Genomic DNA, 21,970 nt, shown 5'->3' on the forward strand with positions numbered 1-21,970 from the left:
GGATTAGTTCCTCACTTAAAACAGTCATGACATCCAATGAAGCTACTTACGAGGTCGGTGTTTACGAAAAATTAAATCGTTTCAAAAAAAAAAAGCCACATCTTCGGCACTTATGCCAGATGGAGAATCCATCAGCCGGGATCAAATATCCACACCATCTTCCCTTCTTGTAAGATAATTTGTATCTTTAAGGCACAACCAGCAGAGATTAGCTCAACGCGTCTTCCAGTTTAAAAGCCAAGAAACCGAACAACTGCTCACGTTGATTGTTAGAGCACGGTTCACGGCCAAGCAAGCTTATCTTCTTGGCGCCCAGATAGCAGCACCAACTACTCACTTCGAATTGTTAGTACTAAATCCACCCCTAGATGGCTCACCATCAGCAATTTAATGAAAAGCCCATACAGTTACGATATTCAACACTCGGAGATGCAGACAAATGATGTGAAGGCATGAATGTAATAGAGACAACATAGTACCATGACAAGTAGTTATTCAAACTCCATTACAGAAACACTAAAGTCAACCATAAGCTGCATTCTCATGTGGAAAAGATATTGGATATCATTCAAAGAAAAAGACTATCACTTTCTATGCTCGAGTACAGACAGATCTTTGGCTACTTTCTGGATAAGAAGCCGGGTTCCCTCATGACGACATCCTCTTTGAAAGGAACTTGGAACAAAACTGAAAACAGGCAAGTAATGGACTGAAGACAAAGGAAGGTGTATGGAAGAAAACAAAGTGAAATGGTCAGTGTGTTGGTCGCACCCGGTTTTCACAACGGTAAATTCAGGTGGAAAAATGTATAAAACACAAACTGTCGCTATAAAAACTACAAAGGAATTTGGTTCGGGTGCTAGTGAAGGAGAAAGAAAATATGCGATACCAGGAACAATGACAGACACATTGTTTCTTTCTTGACTGGAGATGCAGCTCCACGGAAATGAATCGAGGCCGTAGAACAGCTTCATCATATGTCAGTATGCCTCTATATCGATACAAGGTATGTAGTGGGGCGTGATTAGCTGAGGTTGCAATCCTGGGTCGAGACTTTCATCTCATAAATGTATCCAGTCTTAAAACCCTGGTGAGGCTTGTTGATATTTAATCTGTTTTATAGTAATGGAAACAGACTGGGACCGGGCCTGTTTGGGATATCTGAAATGGAACATAAGTCTAGTATGAAATAACAGAGTGTGTATGGAGAAATAGTTAGTGTGTGGAACCAAACCGTGTTGTTGTTGTAGCCTAGAGCCCTGGTTGAATACCACCAAAGGTATGCAGTTAAAGGGAAAATGCAAAAATGAGGCATACTAGGCACATTTTAAAAGTTTACTTTGGATTAACTGAGTTCCTGTATTGTTGGGGGGGCTCAACTGTTAAAGTAGTATGTAGTTGTAGTTTACATTCTACTGCAGACTTCTTGTTCTTTTGGAAGGAAGACTGTAATGATGTGTTGTTTCATAGCAGGTCGTGGTTCATCGACGAGTCAGTGAAGTCGGATGGCAAGATGCATCTGTCTACTCCCATCGACCCAATCTTCTTGGTTCTTCCCTACCTGAGAAAGGTGAGTGTAAATCTGTTTGTAAATGAGCGATTCCCATCTTCCTTAGTGAATACTCTCGTTGACATTTATGCAGCTCAGTGCTGCTTATTTAGCTTGTCTTACAATTTAAGCCGCACACAGGTGTAATAAGAATAAAATTATGAAAAAACAACAAATAATTTCAAAAGAAAATAAATATTTTAAAAATCAAGATAAAACACGAGCATGCGTTACGGAAAAAGAAAGAACAAATGCAACCACAGTGTGTTGTGTGCCTCGTAGAACAGTTCTCAATTACTGCAATACTGCATGCATCAGATACAAGACATGGTCTGACAATACCTCCTGCGTGATGCAAAGAGAGCAGAGTCTCAGCACATCACTCCCGTTAGTGTATACTGTCACAGGCGTCTCTGGCAGTGGCGGTTGGTGGTTTAAAAGTTCAGTGGTGCACAATTTTTACCGTTGATATAATATGATTACAGGCTAATTTTCAAATCCAGTTACATCAACAATATATTTTATTATTAAAAATAAAACAAACATTTTACATTTCTATTTTCAGGAATATTACTACAACCCAGTAACATTTTTTCATTTAAAAACTGTTTCACCTATTGAAATGAAACACTTTGAGGTAGCCTAATTCCGGTATTGTATCTGGTTTCGAAATTAAACGTTGCGTGGGCCTACCCATTCGTTTCACCTCGGATTTTTCTCCGGCAGTCCGTTGCGGGAACGGCCCAGACATTAAAGACTGCACCGAATTCATGATCTGGCAAAATACCACTAACTGATAAAAACGCACAATAATAAAAACACACATGCTGACACGAATGTTTGCACAGTGAAATCAATAAGCTACTTAGCTTGTACGCACATAACAAAGCTCACAACTAGACAACTATACTGAAAGAAATGGTGGTTTTTACTTTCAAATTTAAAGCCATTCGTTATTTATCCAACAGATGAACTTCCATCCAATGTCGCTAGGTGACATCCCTGTTCTATAACAGACTTTCACATTGAGCGCCAGCGGTCTCTAGCGACTTTGCTAGTAGGTAGTTGGTTTTGTAGGAGCCCGGCCGACTGGATCCCTCGCTGCGCTGCAAGGAGCTAGCTAGAGCGAGGCCGTGGTAGGAGGAGCTAGGTTGATAAACCTCCATTTAAGCGATGTATAAGAAGCCACGCCTACCTTTTCCTCTCCCCGCGCATCCCTCTGGCAGCCCAGGTTTAATCCTACCTCAGGTTGACTCTCTGCTGCAAACTTTGCGGCTCTTGCAGTGAACATCTATGAGTACCGGCTTGTGGTCTCCTGTAGTCAGTATTTGCTCTTTCAAGCTCTTGAAAGGTTTGTCTTGTCGAATGAAAATACCGTACCGGTAGTTGAATAATCCAAATTATAAAACTTTACCTAAAATAAACATAAAAAATCAATGGGGTAGCGCAAACCTGCAACCTTATGGAGAATCTGCCCCTGGTCTCTGGTATCCATCCGGCCTGCCTGGTGCTCACTTGAATTGAATAACGAGTTAGGAAAAGAAGGAAATAAGCCAGTTTTAAAACGCAGCCTGTAATTCTAGAACAGTTGCTGTCCTTTCAACCATCCAGAAAATATTTTATCTTGTTTGTAAGAGAAGTGACTGCTGGGCTTTCACCAAGTTAACCACAATGTGCAGAGATCAGAATTTTTTCATGTGTTTGAAGCTTAATATCTGGATGTGATGTACATTACCATTTCCTTTTTCTGGTGAATCGTTTTCCTCTACAGTTGATGTAACCACTCTGCCATCACTTCTCGTCATCAGTGCATTTCTTTTTGATTTCTGTTGAGTGCCAAACTTTGTATAATGTCCTTAGACTTAAAACACCTGAGTTTTGCAGCTTTATTTTTTCTCACGTCCACATCCCTCTCCATATTAACCCTGGGTATTCTCCACATATCATGCTGCTTTCTGAATCTCTGAAATCACTGTAATGTAATTCTACATAAATTCTAACACTTTTCCTATAGCATTGGTCCCTTATGTTGCTGATCAACTGAAGCGTTGTCTCATCAGTAAGAGCACTTTAAAACTGACTGTTCCCATTACAGTGGCATTCTTTAAATAGCTGGACTTGTTTTTTCTTAATTTCCGCTGCCTGACGCACTTTTAACAGTTTATGCATATTGCACTTCTTAAGCTTGTGTGAGTCTAACAAACACTTCCTCGGAGTTGTGTCGAACACGCTCTCGGGAGTACGTACTGTACAGTAAAGCCTACGAGTCAATGTAAACGTGACTTGGCAGTGAAAGTACTAATTTCAGGTTCAAGAGGAGGTGGGAAGGTAGTGGCGGATAGCTTAGCTCCAATAATTAACTGCACTAAAGTAATTGAATGCATTCCTGGATTTCATTTAAAAACAAGCCTCCATTATGACAGGTTTAATTGCAATTTCTAGTAGCTTTCATGTGTTTGTCTCTGCAATAGAGGGTGTTTGCATTAGAAGTACCTGAAGAGATTTTGGATTTTATCACTGCTAGAAAATAGTGTGTTAGAGGGAGATGTCTGCTGTTGAGGAGTCTTACTGTAGAAATGTGGGATCAAGTGGCATGGAGAGCTGCATCAAACCAGTCTCTGTAGGGTAACAATCCAAACAGAGATAATTGATTCTTGGTAACGTATTTTGTTTGTGCAGGCGAGTCATGCGATGCCACTCGACCAGCTGCTCAAGGATGACGAGTTTCCGGAGACAGAGAGGTTACTCAGGTCTACGGGCCTCAAACATCTCAACCAAGTGGCAGACCGAAAAGGTATGAACGCGAACATTTTGATGTGTCATTTACATAAAAGCAAAAATAGAATTAAGTTTGTTGCTTTTCATGTATCATTTGTATTTCGTTCTATAATCAAAGATGTCTCTCTCCTTCCTCTATGCAGGCAGGGCATCTTGTTGTTCGTAGCATTTATCTGGATTTGAGTGCACTAAGCTCTCCATTCCACGTGATTAATCATGTTGTTTCAAGTAACATTTACAATGTCCTTCCGTTGCTTCTGTGGTTTTCCGTGCGAGTGCTGGGTAGAACAGTGATCAGTGTCTTCCAGTCTGCTGTGTCCCGTACATCATCTTATACATTTCAAATAGAATGGTATAGAACTCCTATATCTTGATCCACGTCATCCAGCTTGCATTTACTGCAAAGTGACGATACTTGAACTTGGTTGTTTTGTTAGGTTCAACGTGACCAAATAAAATTCAACCACATTCCTTTGCACACACTTACCTTGTTGCACTTTTCAACAATGCACCAGCTGTAGTAGGCATTTGAAAATTCACAGGCGACGACAATATCGCCAAAATTCTGGATCCACGGGTGTGGTAAGCGGAGGGTCAGAAAGAACAGGAATGGGGATGTCAAGTGGCGCTGTGCTCCATCAGATACAACTGGTGACATTATTGACTATGTGGTAGTTGGTCTAGTTGGAGTACAACATTGAGAAGTTGGCAGTAGGTGTGAAACAAACTGACTATTGTACCTTGTGTTCTAGGAGATGAGGACCTGAATGCTTACAAGTACAATGAAGACAAGGCGTTGAGCTGGTTGCAGCGGAAAACAGAAAGAGTGGCGGAGGTCCTCAAACAGAAGGGTGTCCACGTGTCCGGCGGGGCGGTGTCCGCGACCTTCGTCAAGGGAGGGAAGCAGGACGCGCCCGACACGGAGTCCTACCTGAAGTACGCCCACGGCATAGTCTCGGAATACCTGACGGACGATCTGAGTGCCAAGCTGCTGCAGCACATGGGTCTTCCGGAAGACAAACCCTCGGAGAGCAGCAGCAAGCGCAAGCTGGCTGTGTCGCAGACGGCCACGCCGGAGAAGAAACCCAAGTCGCAGGAGGAGGTGGCTAACGGCGGAGTGTTGGACCTCACCAAACCAGAAAAGGTATGATCAATCCTTCTTATAACAATATTTTTGGCTTCAAAGAGATTATGTTGTTATATCAGCATAATATTAATGTATGTATGTCCAACCCTGGTCCCATTTTTCTGTGAAGTGAGATGAATCTTCATAGCATGTTAATATGACCAGATGCCGTTCCTGATGTCAACCTCATCAGAGGTGTTCATGAGATGAAATGTGTGACGACACATAACCTCCCACTGTCGAATAGCGTCAGGGGTCTGCTCAGTGACCGGTGGTCAAATCCCCATCGACAGTGTCGTATGCCATCGCTCCGTTTGAGCACTGCGGAGAGGTTTGGAATTGAATCCAGGCTTTTGGCACACAATCTAGTAATTAGAAATTGTATACCACCACCTCCCCTACCCTGCCGGCCAACATTCTGGCAGGGTGTTGGACCAGGCGGGCTATATCAATATGATAATGACACACTAAACTTGATGGGTTTTAGCCTACCACCCCAAAGGCCTGCAGATTATGGTCAGCACCACGAATCCTCTCGGCTGCGGTCGGTATCTCACCGTCGGGTAGCTCATCAATTGTTCTCGTGTGGATTGAGTGGACCTCGAACCAGCCCTCAGATTCTTGAGCTGGCTGGGAATCAAAGCCTGGGCCTCCAGGTAAGATGGAGGCATGCTACCCCTAGACTTGTACCACATTACAGAGAAACGTGTCACTCTGCCCGAGTTGGATAAACTTCAGATGTGTCACCGGAGATTCTCTTCATAGTATGACATGGGGTTTCAAATGACATCAGTCAGATTTGAATCTGAGATCTTGAGATACGGAGGCCAGCAATCTACCTCTGATCCTGAGAGGGCGCTAAATCGGAATCTCTTCAGGGCGAGAAGGTGGTGTTGGGGGTAAATGTTTGAGGATCTTAACTGTGAAATGTTCATAAAACGTGGTTTGATGGTGCCTCGTGTGAATGGGGACAGGAAGATCTGATTTAGGATTGCGATGGCTGCGTATGTGTTTAACTAGTCAATTGCTAGTTAAGCCAGTGTAGAAACTGGGCAGACTCTGATGAAATACAGTCATGTATGGGTAAGACTTGTCGGTGATGCTGTTGGTAAAAGTGGTGCTTGGCAGGTCTTGCAGCGGTTTTGTTCACAGGTTGGTATGGCTTGTAGTGAGTGAGAATGAGGTTAGGTGGACAGTTGGAAGTGACTGCAGAGTTTTTTGGAAGAGTGTAGAGTGATGATGGTGTACACCAGGATGATGTGGTACAGGGTTCGGTGGCTTAGCGAGTCATGGTCCCAGGATAAATGACTGAGGAAGTGGGATAACGTCTCTCTGCTTGCTGCCTCAGTTACAGTATATTAGTGCATGTTAGAATCTTCTGCTAACATTATCATCAAGAATACAAGTTAAAATTAATAGGTATGAAGACGTTTAAAATAAATATTTGACACACGGGCACATTAAAACTTTCTTATAAAAAATCTATTATGATAACTTTCTAAATCTTGATGGTGTTCTCTAAAATGACAAGAAAACATAGACTAGTGCGGTGAACATAACTGTCATTATAGAACATTGATCACACTGTACAGATGTGAACACGCTTTGAGGCAGAAAGACAACCAATTTTTTACACTAACGTTCCTAGCAAGGGAGCGTCAGCCGCAAGGAAAAGCTGAAATTCTAAGAGTTGAGGAGGGTCATTTGATTTGGTCATCATGCCGTAGTCACTAGAAGTATTTTAGCTTGGATGTGATGCCATTTTACTTCTCAAACAGCTTGACATTGGCCTGAAATTTTCCAGGCGTGAGCTTGAGGATTGTAATACATTGGGAGCATAAGAAGTTTGAGGAGACCAACAATAAATGTTGTAAACTAGAGGAAAGTCATGAATACATAAACGTAAAAGCGGAGTGATACTGTAATTATAGCCTCTGTCTTAACTGCATTCATTAAGAGGAAATAGGAATTGACAGTAAGTACTCTTAGGTTTGAGGTCATCTGCATAGAGGTTGCATTACCATTTTCCTTCTTCTGCTTGCGTTCTGGCCTTCTAAGGACCACGTTACAATTTCAATTCTTCCTCCTTAGTTGTTCTTTCCTTTTCTTCCAGTATTCTTTCATTGTTTCACTGTGCTTCTTTTTCCTGTTTTCAGTCCACTTTGTGCCTGTTTTCTTTTCCTTCCTCCCTTGGAATCCTTCCATTTGTAAGACTTTCTTCCTAAAAATCTTTCTTTCCAATAATTCTTCTTTTCGTATGTTGTTCCTTTCCAGATCTTTCTTGACTTCTTGAATCCAGGTGGTAGTTGATTTCTTTTCCCAAAGGTACTTGGATAAATAGCAGAGGTCCAAATACAGAACCCTGTTCCTGTTTGTGAGGTGGAACTTGTCAAATGTGCTGCTGGAGTGTAGGAGAGTTACAAGTACTAGTTTAGAAAATATGGATACTGGACAAAAATATGAAAGGGCTTTTGCAGGAGACTTTTTTAGAATAGGAATGATAAGGGTGTCATTTCATTTAGCTGTAACAAGACAGGCAGTGATATGATATCGGTCATGTAGGAAGATAGGAATGTTGTTGGCTCCCACAGGCAGAAAACTTCCTATAATGTTGGATGATCTACAGTTCATGGTATTCTGCACCGATTGCTGTTCCCTAGCAAAGTGATTGTTGAACTCATCAGACCATCGTGATGCTCGTGGGGTTTATGTAATGATCGGAGTGATTTAGCTATTGATTTGTTACCTAAATGGCGAAAATATTTATGTGGAAGGTTCAATCCTGGCTCAAGGTGTGTTAGGCATCTCGGAAAACTGTAAAAGCAGTTAGTAGCATATAAAACGAATACGATGACCTGCTCTGGCCGCGGACATATTCATAAGAGTTTATTTACTTCCTTTATTTCATTCCCATTCATTCTTTCACAGCCTCTACTTATAGACATTGACATTCAGTCTTGCATTACCTGAGATGGACAATAGAAGCAGAGGTGCCAACTATTATGGATTGTCCGTAATTATTTACAGATTTCACCTCACGATTACGGTTGAAGGGGGAATGATTACGGAAAAGCTGACATTATCACAAAAAAATAATTTTCTACGGAAAAAGAGAAAAGAAGGAAAATGATCGAGCCTTTTCCCTAAATCGTTTTCATTTCAATGCTTGTGAGTTGGCAATGATACTTATTCAATCTACCCATAAGCATTGTAAAATTCATTGTGACTTAAGCAGCTCTCCGCTACAAATCCCTCACTAATCTTGTATTTGCTGTGTTAAGTGAACCTGACAGTTGACAGAAAGATTGAGAATGAAGTGAGGCATACATTAAGCACATCTGCACTGGATTTGCTTATGTTATCACAGTGGGAACAATGCTGCAAGAAAAGCAGCTGCTGCATGAGAAACAAGCTACAAGGAATGAGCAGCATTTAAAGTAACATTTTATGTATCAATCCTTGCGGTGTAGCCTATGGAGTTCTACCTGGTTTATCACAGAACTTACAGGATGTGTGCAAATTTTATTGTGTAATATGATATAATTTCGAATAGATTGCTAGAGGGAAGGGCGAAAGGAGTGTCATTATCGAGAAGGAAGGAGCATGCTCTGGACTTGACTCAAAATTTTTCTCGGGGGTTTGAGGCGATTACTGATAATCCAATTCAAAGGTTCGCACCTCTGTAGAAGGAGGTGTAATTATCACTTCAGTCTGTTTATTCTGCACAGGGATTCACTTACATCAGTTTCAGGTGTAAGTACATGATCCAAATTGTCATTCAATAATAATGTACATTTTGTTTTAATAAAATGTGCTATGTACTTGTTAGATTCTGTGACACCGACACTAGAAACACATGAAAAGGCAGTGATTGAAGTTGTTGGGAGAGGTTGGACAAGTGTGTTCATAGGGGGAATCACTGGAGTGTGCTGCAGTATGTTCATATATCTGCTATCCTCCTGCTTTCCCCTCATCCAGCTCCTGACAGGCACATGCCCACCTTCCTCTTCCATTATTTCATTCCCACCTAGGTTTCTATATTTTTAAACCCTAATTTTGTTGCCAGAAACATTGAGTGCACTATTCAAACAGAATTATTCAGCTCATGATTGTACACCTGTTAACTCGGGTGAGGTATTTTGCACCTTATGTCGAATGCAAGAGCCAGTGTGTTGAGATTGGAAAATTGTTAGGACCAAACACAAATATAATTTAAAGCGGGTTTGTTGATCTTCGCTATACAGAGGTTCAAGTTTATTCATCGTAGTAAGTCTTTCTGAACAGACCATGAGTACCAACTGTCTGTCCTTGTTGCAGGCCAGCAAGACGAGCATCACATCCAAGGACAAAGCGAGGGCCAAGGCAGCTGTCGGCTCCAAGAACATCTCGGCCTTCTTTAAAAAGAAGTAATAAATGTATGTTGCAGCTACAGACTATTCCGTGTTCCTATATTGTCTTTATTGTTCTTATCACATTGTCTTGTGCTCTGTTCTTCTCTGTAGGTCACAGAGGTGGAACATTGCACAAGCAAATACTGTTATTTTTTTATTATCATTATCATAATTGTAATTTTCAGATCTGAGGAAGCCACAAAACACTAGTATTAGCCGATGTTAAAATAAGATGCCTAGATCGTTGTACGTTTTAAACTATTTGTAGAGAGATTGATCTGCAACTTAAGTTATCATGTACAAGCAATATTTTTTTAAGATTATCTTTGTTGTTGTTGGTGGTTTTTGTTTGCTTCTGTGCTTTCTCTTTCCTATGTGACGTGTACCACTGGATGGGAGTTACGTGGTCAGCAGGGAGATAGCTGTCAGTATTTGTACCTGGGTGGTAGCTGGGCCTCTTCATGTAAGAAATTGTGTATACAAGCATTAGAGATGGACAAAAACCTTTTGTTCCCGCTGCGAATCTCGACGGGAGACGTGGAGTCCCAGTTCCATGGTGGGTTACATCCAAGTAGAGAGGGGAATCTTGTTACTATAGTCGAGGAGGAATTCAGTACGGTGTAATTATAAACTTTGAACCGAGATCAATGTTTCAAACAGGGTATGGCAACCTCTTGTTTGTCGACTAAGTCACTGGTGTCTGAGTTTAGCATACAATTTCTTCCAGATTTCGTTTGATGGACAGCAGTGAGAGTTAGAAAGACATCAGAGGTCAAAAAGTATAATGCAGATCTGCCTGCTCTAAGCTGTCAGGACCTGAAGATAGATTGGCATTTTGATGGGCGGTGGCGTTAGTCAGGAGACACTTCTCTCCGTAATTAAACCTCTGTTTGTTGCGAATGTCACATATCTTCAAAGAAGTAACACAGCTTTGTCGTCTAATTTATTTCAAGAAATGAGAATGTGAAAAGAAAATCTGAGTGGAAGAGCTTCGCAGCGGAACTGATATAATCTGGACTTATCAACAGCAGAGTGTTATAACCTCTTAGCTTCTCTGGAGACCAGCCAGTTTTAAAAACTGTTACTAAGTTCTCCAACTGTATTTAAAATGTAGTTTTCCAGAGAAAAATAATGTGCATTTTCTTCCCCTCTAAGAATTTTCCAGAAAACTGCTTTTCTATGTTTTACCTCATACTTAAACTGTGTGTCATCAAAAGGAATGTGCATGCAGGATTAGAATTAAATTTCCTAAGTGTTTTCTTTGTAATTCCAAAGGTTTGCCAGAAAATTGCCCAGTAAAGATCTAGCCTATGGGTTAGAGTACAAAATACCTTAAGAGCTTGGATTGGAGAGTCCGTGGTACCGTTCTCATCGGTATGGACAATGAATCACAATACCTGCTATGTTGTATCTTTTGTTTACCGTACTTGCTGGCAAGTTCAGAGTTACGCTCACAGTGCTATTCTGTGTTGTAGATTTAATTGTTACCAATATGTTCAATGTCAAATAACTTGGCCTAGTGAGTGGAAAATGGCCAGCGTTCATGCAGCTTGTTGACCTGCCAGTTGTGGGCTAACTTCTGGTCACATTTCTCCTCTGCCTGCTTTGGCGAGTATAATTCGGGATCTCTTCTGAACTTAGCAACTTTTGTCTCCTGGAAAAGATTTCTTAAGAAGGAAGCCACTGTCCAGTGTCGACTCAGTTAACCTGGCATTACTCGCTAGTGAGCATAGCGCTCAAAGGCCATAATATGCCCGTATAAAGATGGAACACGACCAAGTGGCTATGGAGGGGAATTCTGCTCTTGGGAAATGCGTAGGTTCGAGCCCTGAGGTGGTTTCCTATGGTTTCCCGTTTACACTTCCAGGCAAATGCAGGGACGGTGTCATCATAGGTCGCCTCCTTATCCAGTGTCATTTCATGTTCATTAGCTCCTCAACTGAGCTTGGCATCAGGAAGGGCGCTGGCCGTAAAATAATCTATATGAATTCATCTCGTCTCATCCCCGACCTCATATCATGAAATGGGTAAACAAACTATTTAGAACACAAATACTTAAATTTAAACAAATTTGACATAGGAGGAGTATGTTTAGTATGAAATAAATAACGCTAACACATAATCCAGCATAATAGGAAATAATCCTTCTACACATCAGTCATCACTTGTGTTGCTTTCAGCATCTTTCCTTGAACATTTGCAAAAAAAAATTTCTGGGTTCGAACATTTGCAGCAGGAGGATGGTAATTCCATCCTTTTCTAAAAGAAATGAAATACAGCCTTCAATCAGCAAAAGTGCTTCTTCTTCCTCAGAACTTGGAAACACTTTGTTTCTGCGTTATGATCATTTTCTTAAACCTCATCTGTTTCATTACCATCACTTTCGTAAAGTCCACTTCCTCCACCGTTTCACCCAACCACGAAAGTATCTGATCAGTTGATGCCATTATAACGTGTATAAATTCACACATTTCCCATTAAACAGGAGCGTGAGACAAGGTGTGGAATGAGAGCACCACATGTCCCCTTCCTAAGAATCTGCTCGAAAGGTATAGAGAGTTTCCAATAACAAACGCCACACTTGCCATGCGAGTAACTGCCAGTTAAATGTAACTCCTTACAGTAAGAAGTGATCACCACAGCAAAAGATAATACAATGAAACCTCGTCAATGCGTTCCCGCTTAGTACGTCGTAAATTTAAAGTCCCAATTCTCATCGTATTAAATCTATATAAAAATACTTCCCTTATCGCATCACAAGTTTTTGCTATTAGCGCTTAGTACGATCACATTTTTCTTAGACTTAGTACGATCACATTTTTCCTAGGCCTGAAAATGTTACTGTATTTGTTATCCCTTGTTAAAAAAAAACATATGAGGCATTGCACAACGTGCTCGCGAGCAAGCTAAGAACGGGACATCAATTGACATGTCCAATGGAACACAACTATGAAGAGGGGAACACTTGCACTTATTAAACCATACAATCAGGCTGACACCACAAAATGAAATAAGATAACATATTATGATGTGGCATAATAACAAATACTCCTCCATACCAGTGAACATACTAGAATATTCTGCAAACTACAACTTACCTACATAATTAATGAAATGTTTTATCAACACAGATCAAAATGTTTTTAAAGTATGCTATAAGAGTGCTATAGAACAATTTTAACATTACAAATCATTATTTTAACAAATCATGTGGCATTTAGGAATAGGTTAAGTGGAGTTTTAGAGACGCACATTGCAAGTCATATGAACATTGACAAACATTTTAGACTAAGAGAAAAACACATTTTAACACTACAATATTATTATTATTTGTATTATGTGATATTCATTAATGAATTCAGTGATGCTTTGAATTGTACATTATGTTAATATTGGGTTCTATGATCAGCTGAAGATGACCCGAACAGGGGTCGAAACCGGTCTTGTATACGATTGTGATATAGATATGTTTTAGAAGCCATATATCAATAAAGTATAGATTAGGTGGAAGTTTTCCATCTTTATAATTGCGTATACTAAACCATCAATATGGACATGAAAGTAATAATTATAATACCCGGGACTCCTGTGACCAAAGGCCAGCACACTAACCATTTAGCCATGGAGCTGGACTGAAAGTGGACTGACATAAGCGCGGCGCGCGCAGACGTCACGAATGTTGAAACCTGTGCCTTCGAGTTTCGACTCAGTCTCAAGTTAGTCGAAATTTTTTCAATTCAGAATGGCGGCCAAAATTTCCTTTCAGTTGCATATGGTCAAATGTGACCTCCAATTCATTGTCTATGAAAAAAATAATGTTAAATAACCCACTGCTCTGAAATAAAAGGATTCTACTAACATTTGCTTTAGAAATAGTGTGGTCTGCAGTAATACTTGATATTTGTGTTGCCCCTATGGACATGTTTTCATATTTGTTGTCTCGTGTTTTTCATGCCTTTCAGTGTACTTATTTTATAATCCCTACCGGAAAATGTTTTGATACTTGTTCAATCATATTTTTCACACCTTTTAATACTTTAGGAATGGTAGATAGGCCTATAGTTTTCACTGTACCCGCGGATACACGACGTAAAATGCCCTCATGTTGTAAAAAAATCATATTTTGTTTCCATATTGCTTTTAGATAGTTTTTATTTGTATATTCATCAGTACGCTTTCTCGCTTAACACGTTCTTTTTCCTTGTCCCCTGCAGAAACGTGTTAACAAGGTTTCATTGTATATGTTTTCTATTTTTGAACGGAGTTTTATAAAAGCAAAAAAGAAGTACTTTTGCTGTGATCAATTTGTTCTAAAAAAAATCATAATCCCCTGGTGCTACCGGTACCAAGCAACCTGTGGTCAGGTTATGAGGTGACACGTGGTAAGTACGAAGAATCCCCTTGTCTTGGTTTTCTACACCGGGCGACCATCTCGTCAGGTAGCTCCTCAATTGTGATCATGCTGGCGGAGTGAACCTCGAACCAACCCTCAGTGCCAGCTAAAAATCCCTACCATGGCCGGGAGTTGAACATGAGGCCTCCGGGTGAGAGGCAAATACCATCACAGGGCTTGTCAGAACTTGATATGGGTAATAAGTTTGTTTTGGCAGTTATCACTATTACATGCTCATTCATGAGGCAATAAAATTAAGAACTATACTGGATAACTTTATTTAACTGGTAATCTCAGAGTAAGGAAATAGAGGCTAAGTTGATGAATGAAGCTGTATGTGGCTTCATATGAAACAAATGGAAGAGGGTAAGGTAGAGGGAGGTGAAGCGGGGGTAAGAGGCGTGAAACTAAACGAAGCCACAGAGCTAGTTGCAGTTGGAGGAGGCTTGCGGTACTGACACTTTGTGTTTATTGTGGCAACATGTCAGCAAGTGTCGGTGTTGTCTTCAGTATTTGTATTGTTGTTTACTTTTTTGATAATTATTTACAAGTGCTGTATTGTTATTTTGTTACATGTGTATGAGAAGTTTTCATAGTGTACTTATAAAGAACAAGTTTTTGTGTCCTAATGTGAACGTCTCTTTATTTATCCTGTTTCCTCAAGCTACAGAATGAACTCAGACCTCACAGCGCACAGGCCTGAAGAGCTGCAAGTATAGGCCGTGATATAGCAACCCTGAAGATGCTTCCCACTCCTAGCCCTTCCATCGCCAAAAACCTTTGATGTGTTAGTGCAGGTAGGACAAGAACAGTCTCCCCATCCCCCTTAATCTCTCAAATTAACCTCTTATCAAATTCCTCACTCATTGACTGGCTTACGTGTCCTTAAATGTACGCGATTGCTCTCAGAAACCTGATTGTTCTGTTATTCTACTTCCCCTCTTCCTCTGGAAAGTAAGCATTCTTTTAGAAATTATGACACTCACCTGTGACAAGATTTTTTTTTTTGTGTGCCAATGCAGGATGTGCTCTTGTGTATACAAATGCAAATGATGGTGATGATGCTGCTAAATTTCAGGAGCTAGGAACAGCCTATAAGATGTTTTGGGGTAGGCTGAGATTTAATGAATCTCGAAAGTAGCAAACGTGCTCAATTCCTAAAAAATCACAGCCTTATTCTACTAGAAAGGCCGTGTCCCTTTACCCATTAGAGGTCGAACTGCATGTTACTCATACTAGGTATAGAAAAAATTAAAAATAGAATTATCTTAACTAAATTGTATTTTTCTCTTACACATTAATAAGAGAGCAGAGGTAAACTTTATAGCTCCATAAGTGCGTATATAAGTACATTAGTGAGTCCTTAGAAAGTATTATAGATTTTATTGCTATGACTTATGTTTGGCAATTGTTTAAACATAAAAAGCCTTATTTTAAGACTACTAAATAAACGCACATAGAAGGGTTCCCCGATTGACATTGTGAACATGAAATTCTTTTTAAATATATTGGCCCAGTATTGAGTTATGTACTTCAGCAATAATAATAAAGCCGTATTATTGAAAGCACAAGGGTGCGCACATAGTGTACAAGACCAGCACAGGGTTTCAGCTCTTAGAACTGCGATATTTCACTTGATAAGCATTGTAGTATGAGTTGTGGTTCATAAAACAATTTTATCTTGTATTAAACCCTATATACCTTGTTTCATTATACTGTACTGTAGCAACCGGTTCAGCGAACACAAGCCTAAACGCGCATGTTTAGGAGATAATGTGGTCCGTTATTGGACATTATAAATTTTCCAGCTAACTCATTCCTGGTTGCCAGCGTTTCCCCCCAGTGTGCTAAGGTTGGGCTCATCAGTTGGTAAATAGCGCACCCACCAAGACGCATGGCTAGTGCATACCGTGGAGGCCACTGCATAGGCTGTCCCAGTGCATTATGAGAGACTTTGTCTCATTACCAAAAATTGATGCCTGCCTGGCCATCAAATGATAGTCTTGATTACCATAGGGAACCTGAAATATTTATCCCAAGTGAGTAAATTTGTAATACCAACTAGCTGATGTACCCTTGCTTCGCTTCGGGATTCTAAGAAAGACTGTCTTTGTGGTTTTCCTAACTACAGTTAGTCAACTTAGGCCATTACAAAAACGGCAGCAGGAACTTAGGGATTAAAAGCAATGTTATCATATAAAATATTCGCTCAAATGAAAAACCGCACATTTTCTCACTTTTAACAAACAGTACTACAATGCCAGTCTAATAGTCAAAAGTTCCAGTGCTGGTATGACCAGCTCGGAGACTGCCGTGAATACTCCTCTAGCATTATTACGTTAAATATGCACACTGCTCATTCCAATCAGTGCATTGGCACTGCTGGTGGCTCCAAGTAGCCTACGCAGTGGCCTCCACGGTATGCACTAGCCATGCGTCTTCGTGGGTGTGCTATTTACCAACTGATGAGTCCATCTTAGCACACTGGGGCTATTTCAAAGAAATTGGAAATTGGTCATCAAAACTCTGCAGTGAAAAGGTTAAATTCCCAAATTAGTTTTCTTATGCTCTTATTAGTGTATTTGAACTCACGCTCCTTAGCTATTCAGCTCAACTCAGCCCGCTTCGCGCATAAGCAGTAGCAACTACTTGACGGGCGGGGTATTATGGAATGCATATCGCCCCCTTAGCCCCGCAGCCCAATACAGGGTCGGGGATGAAGTGAGATGATATTTTACGGCTGGATGCCCTTCTCAGTTGAGAAGATAATGAATATGTAGTGAACGATGGTGAATGAAACTGGGAAGCGAAGTGGAAGGAATCGTCTGTGGCTTATGAATAGAAACTGTCCCAGAATTTGCTAGGGTGTGCAAAAGGGAAACCACAAAAAAAAAATCTCAAGACAGCTGACAGTGGGGTTCGAACTCACTCTCCTGCCGAGTGCAGAGCTTGGATCCTTAGCTGAACCATGTTAATACGCGCGGCTACTCCGCTCGATGATACTATTACTGAAAAATAATATAAAATTTTTGATCCAAGGACTGGTATTATCAAAATCATCTACATTTGGGAAAAAAGAATTTATCTGAGGAAGGGGTGACAATTCCACATGAGATTCATCAGTACTACTTTGTTCCACACTTTCTTGTAGTTCACTATCGCCAGTTAGATATTTTCCATCCTCATTATCAAAATATAGATCTTCAGAATCGCTATTTATGAGGAAACATTCAATTTCTTAGTCAACAAGAGATGAATGTATACTTCAAGATGCCATGATGGCTACACGTTAGCGGGAAAGATGTTCCACTCCAACGAAGCTGATATAACGCCAGATCACTTTCAAAACACGCGAAATGGACTGGTATATCAGCCGAACAGAACGTCTCATGAGCATTTCCACGTAATCTCAAAGCAGGACACTATCGTGTTCATTTGTGGGATCGGTGAGTACACACTGCACCAAAACTTATGTATACGGGTTAAGGGTAGACTCAGCGTTAGAGCCTTGAGGGAAACTTCACCCCTGATTTTAACATACCACTAACTACTTTATGGTTTTCGGACATGCGATTTCTTTAATAATAATGTTATTTGATTTACATCCCACTAAATACTTTTACGGTCTTCAGAGACGCAGAGGTGCCGGAATTTAGTCCCGCAGGAGTGCTTTTACGTGCCAGTAAATCTACCGACACGGGGCTGTCGTATTTGAGCACCTTCAAATACCACCGGACTGAGCCAGGATCGAACCTGCCAAGTTGGGGTTAGAAGGCCAGCGCCTTAACCGTCTGAGCCACTCAGCCCGGGTTGATTTCTTTAACGGTAAAGCTACAGACACGAGGCTGTCTTATTACCGCCAGACTGAGCCGGGATGTACGAAACACATCTGTCCCGTACTAGTGGTATGTGCATCGCATTAGCAAAAGTAGCTCAGTGATTTGCCCGCCCAACTGAAGATACGGTTAAAAACATCTTATTTGGATAGTGTGCGTTGTACAGGAGCTTTGATTTTGAATGTGCTCTTAACCCAATTGCTTCAGGTATAATGGTTCCGTGCGCTAAATCGTCCTCGACAACCGGTCAGCAGTACCAACAGCAGATTCAACTTTGCAATCATTTCTACCCGAGTTGCTTTCCCTGCGTCTTGCTTGTGGTGTTAACAATAATTTTTGTTCTATTTTCATTTGGCACTCATAGCGGTTTACATCACTGCATTGCTTTCTATAAAAATTTGTGTGTGTAATACGTCAGGCATTGGCAATTTGTTCCATCGAAAACTGACCGGCAAGCTGTAACTTGTCTTCCTAGTGTTATTTTCGCACAGTGGCAGTGTCTGCTTGTCCATCTCCGCAGTACGTCTGCACCTTTCCTCATCTTTTGAAGCACAATCACTGCTTTGATAATGTTGCCTTGTTTGAGGCACAGTTTGCACAACCGGTTCAGTTTTAATATTCGTAAGCCCACGTGCCATTCTCTGCATATCAGACCTGTCCTTCGACAGTGGATAGTCGCAATCTTCCAGCAAGAAATGAGACGAGTAGCCTGCAAACTGAACGCTATCGTAGATGTCATTACCGGTCCCAATGAAGAATAGGTTTCAATGAGAGAAAATAAGTTTTAATGAATAGTGATTATTATAATGGAGTGTGTAACTTGTGCTCACTGTCCACAGCTAACCTGCACCTGTCGCCTGTTAACATTAGCTTGTAAGCAGAAAATGAGTCTTCCACATCAACTGATGTCGTCATGGTAGGAGATTAGGCATTCATGTTCCATATGGCCACAGTATGAAGCATTGATAATCCTGGGTGTTTGTGAACCACACTATCAAATTCTCCACAAATTTTATCCCTAGTAGGGCTAGGGGCCAAACATATTTTTTGTCTTGCCTCTTGCTTGTAGATAGGTTCTCCCATAGATTCAAGGGCAGTGATAATTTGGCTTGATAGGTATGCAATGTTGTCATAAATCCCTCAATACATCTTAAGCTATTTATTTATTTATCGTATGACATACATGAGAATTATTTATAATTGCACATTAGATCACAAACGTATTGAAGTGCCTGTGGTTGTCCCTAGGAAGAAGTTTCTTAATTCACCACTGTAAGATGTTTGTGGGCATTCTTGAACTAAGTGCCTAACAGTCTGTCTTACAGCGCCACACTCACAACACGGTGAAAGTCTTTTCCTCCACTTGTACAGGAGATCCCCACATACATCGAGATTGGTCTAACTTCTATATAATTTCGACCAGATCTTTCTAGGTTGAACGACCCCTGCCACCTTCTCAGTTATGACGGCATTTCTGAACTCTCTGGAGGGGCAGACAATTTCCAATCATGAGACCATCTCTCAGCCAGATTGTATTTGTTAGTTACAAGGTTCTCCGCTGTGCAGATAGGTGAATGTCTTGAACGTAGATGTTTAGCTGAAGTTGATACGTGGACCATCCTTGTCTAGGCTTAGAAAAAAAATGTCTTTACTTTCCTCAAAATGTTTACTGTAATATTCTACGGCCCAAAGCCAAGATCCCTAGCAAGTAAGGATGGGTTCTGGTAGTAGTGGGACATCTGGAATTTTCTCTCAAAATATCTGAATCCTTGTAAGTGCCTTCAGACAAACTAACATTAATTGTGGAAACCAGCTTATTCACTGTGGGAAATTGAAGAGTTGTCTTCTCGGCCACACAATGGAGGGTAGGAGCAAGACAAGTGACATCACTACTTCACTGGGGAAAAGTAGACCTAGTTTGAGGCCATTACATTCTGCTGCGGGTGTAGATAGCGCTTTTCCGACAGTCAAATTAGCTATGTGACGACCAAGTCTGCTTATCCAGCTCAATGTATCCTCATATACTGTCTGACAAGTTTCTGATTTGCCACGACACAACTCTACATGGCACATTTTTAAGAGTGACTATTTGAAACATGATTTTCTGTCCTTTTGCGTTGATGTTTAACCCCATTCACGCGTTCACAGGGTAACTAAGACAATAGACTATTTGGACAGTTTAATAGAACTTCATTGCTTATTAATGGATCTAGATGAATTTAATTCCATCACCACTACTCTTGTGAGAGACAGTTAAAATATCAAATTAACATCTGGTAAACCTGCTGATGTATTTATCACATTCTGCCGTCTGTAGAGGAACTGAGAAATTCTTGCGTCCATTGTCGCATGAATGCAAGACTTCAAATAAATCAACTTGCATTGCAGGAGGTTAACATGCACCATTTTCTGAAAGACAAATGTGCGTTCCGTTACTGTTTGTAGATTTTTTTCGGTCTGCAATAGTTGCCATGGCTGACCTCTGGTCCAAGGGGTCCCAGGTTGAGAATTTTAACTTTCATTAGTTAATTCGTCTGCTATCTTCAGCATTAGAATTACTTTCAGGTAAGATAGATGCGCAGGTTGCCTATATGCCATCCAAGTCAGTTTTCAGACTTTGAATAATGGATGTTTACTTATTTTTGTTCAAAATAAGTTCCAACATCAATTTCAAGTGAGTGTATTGGCCTTGAATTACCTAAATTGTGTATATACCAATGTAATTTATTTCAGTAGGAACAGAATAGGTTTTTACCTAAATCCAAGTTCTGGAACACAACAGGGGTACGTTTGAAAGGAATTGTAGCCTCCTGGGCAAAGGTAGAATTAAGTGTATTTTGAACCTTACTCGAAACCTCAACACTTTGGAGTAGCAGCTTCACCATAAGCTGTTATAGATGGCCTAGGCAGGGTGGGGTAGTTTCCCGTTGCTGTTACACATCAGTCTGCCAAGCCCACCAACCGACCCTATGAGCAAACATTTTCACATCATTCATACCTCAGTCACTTCATGTTTTCAAAGCCAAACAGATGAATGAAAGTAACAAAATTATTCTAGCCCATAGAAGAAACACTAGGGGTGGGCGGTAACACTGAATCTGAACAGGGGCGAGGCGTCAGGGGAGACAAGGTAGACAGCGTGTACCCTTAACATTTTGAGAACGAAATATTGTTTGGTAAATTCAATTACCTTTTACAACATTAATTATATCCACATACATTATATTATTGTATTCCCCGCTTCACTTATTTTGGTCTCACTTCGGCAATGCTCGAGCTCGTGTCAGTTACACGAAGCACGTAGGTGAAAGTAGACGCTGTCCATTATGTGCATGTTCCCTTTGATTTTCAAAGCTTTCAGATAGAGCAACACTAATGCAATCTGTAGGTGCTGACTTTCCTATATCGAGATTCTCCGCCCTGTAGACAGACTTAGCAGCGTCTCTTCTTGCTCTCATTGTTAGATGGCTAGTATTCGGATCTCAGTTATAAAGGTGCTCTTATTGGCTACCATCTCAGGCATGCTTTAAATATAATTAATTTGGCTTTACTTTATGATAAGACACGTCTAAAAGTAAAATAATAATATTCAAGTACGAAGTATAGCAAAGTTACACCTAATAAATAAATAGGGGCCGATGACCTAGATGGCGGGCCCCTTTAAACATGAAGCATCATCATCATCGTCAATAAATGAATGATAGCATCAAAACCCGTCACGTACATGCATTTTCTTGCCCGCCAATATTAGTTACGGTATTATTATAACCAACAACTTTTGACTTACATTCTTAATAATGAACTCCAGTGTGTATATACGGAAACAATGAAATTGCTTAACTTGATGCTGTCTATTCTCTTAACATCAGTTTCTAGTGAGCGCGCTATGAGTATCTT

The 21,970-nt window shown here is 40.6% G+C and overlaps 2 protein-coding genes across 4 annotated transcripts in view; both read left to right on the forward strand.

Moving 5' to 3' along the window:
• The window catches only part of LOC136885559 (ribonuclease H2 subunit B), a 31,860-nt gene extending 16,994 nt beyond the window's left edge, over positions 1-14,866 (forward strand). Inside the window, exons 3-6 of one of the 2 annotated variants that reach the window (XM_067158197.2) lie at positions 1,471-1,570; positions 4,229-4,343; positions 5,080-5,471; positions 9,771-14,866. In XM_067158197.2, the coding sequence (XP_067014298.1) occupies positions 1,471-1,570; positions 4,229-4,343; positions 5,080-5,471; positions 9,771-9,863 (700 nt within the window). In that variant the 3' untranslated portion in view covers positions 9,864-14,866. The remainder of the gene's footprint in view (positions 1-1,470; positions 1,571-4,228; positions 4,344-5,079; positions 5,472-9,770) is intronic. The other variant, XM_067158198.2, reaches the window with a different exon arrangement.
• Positions 9,809-21,970, forward strand: part of LOC136885558 (inactive ubiquitin carboxyl-terminal hydrolase MINDY-4B) — a 73,950-nt gene continuing 61,788 nt past the window's right edge. For both annotated transcript variants that reach the window (XR_010861561.1, XM_067158194.1), the window contains exon 1: positions 9,809-9,868. The gene's annotated coding sequence lies outside the window, so the exon portion shown is untranslated. The remainder of the gene's footprint in view (positions 9,869-21,970) is intronic.

This window comes from Anabrus simplex, chromosome 14 (genome assembly GCF_040414725.1).
Source record: "Anabrus simplex isolate iqAnaSimp1 chromosome 14, ASM4041472v1, whole genome shotgun sequence".
NCBI lineage: Eukaryota > Metazoa > Arthropoda > Insecta > Orthoptera > Tettigoniidae > Anabrus > Anabrus simplex.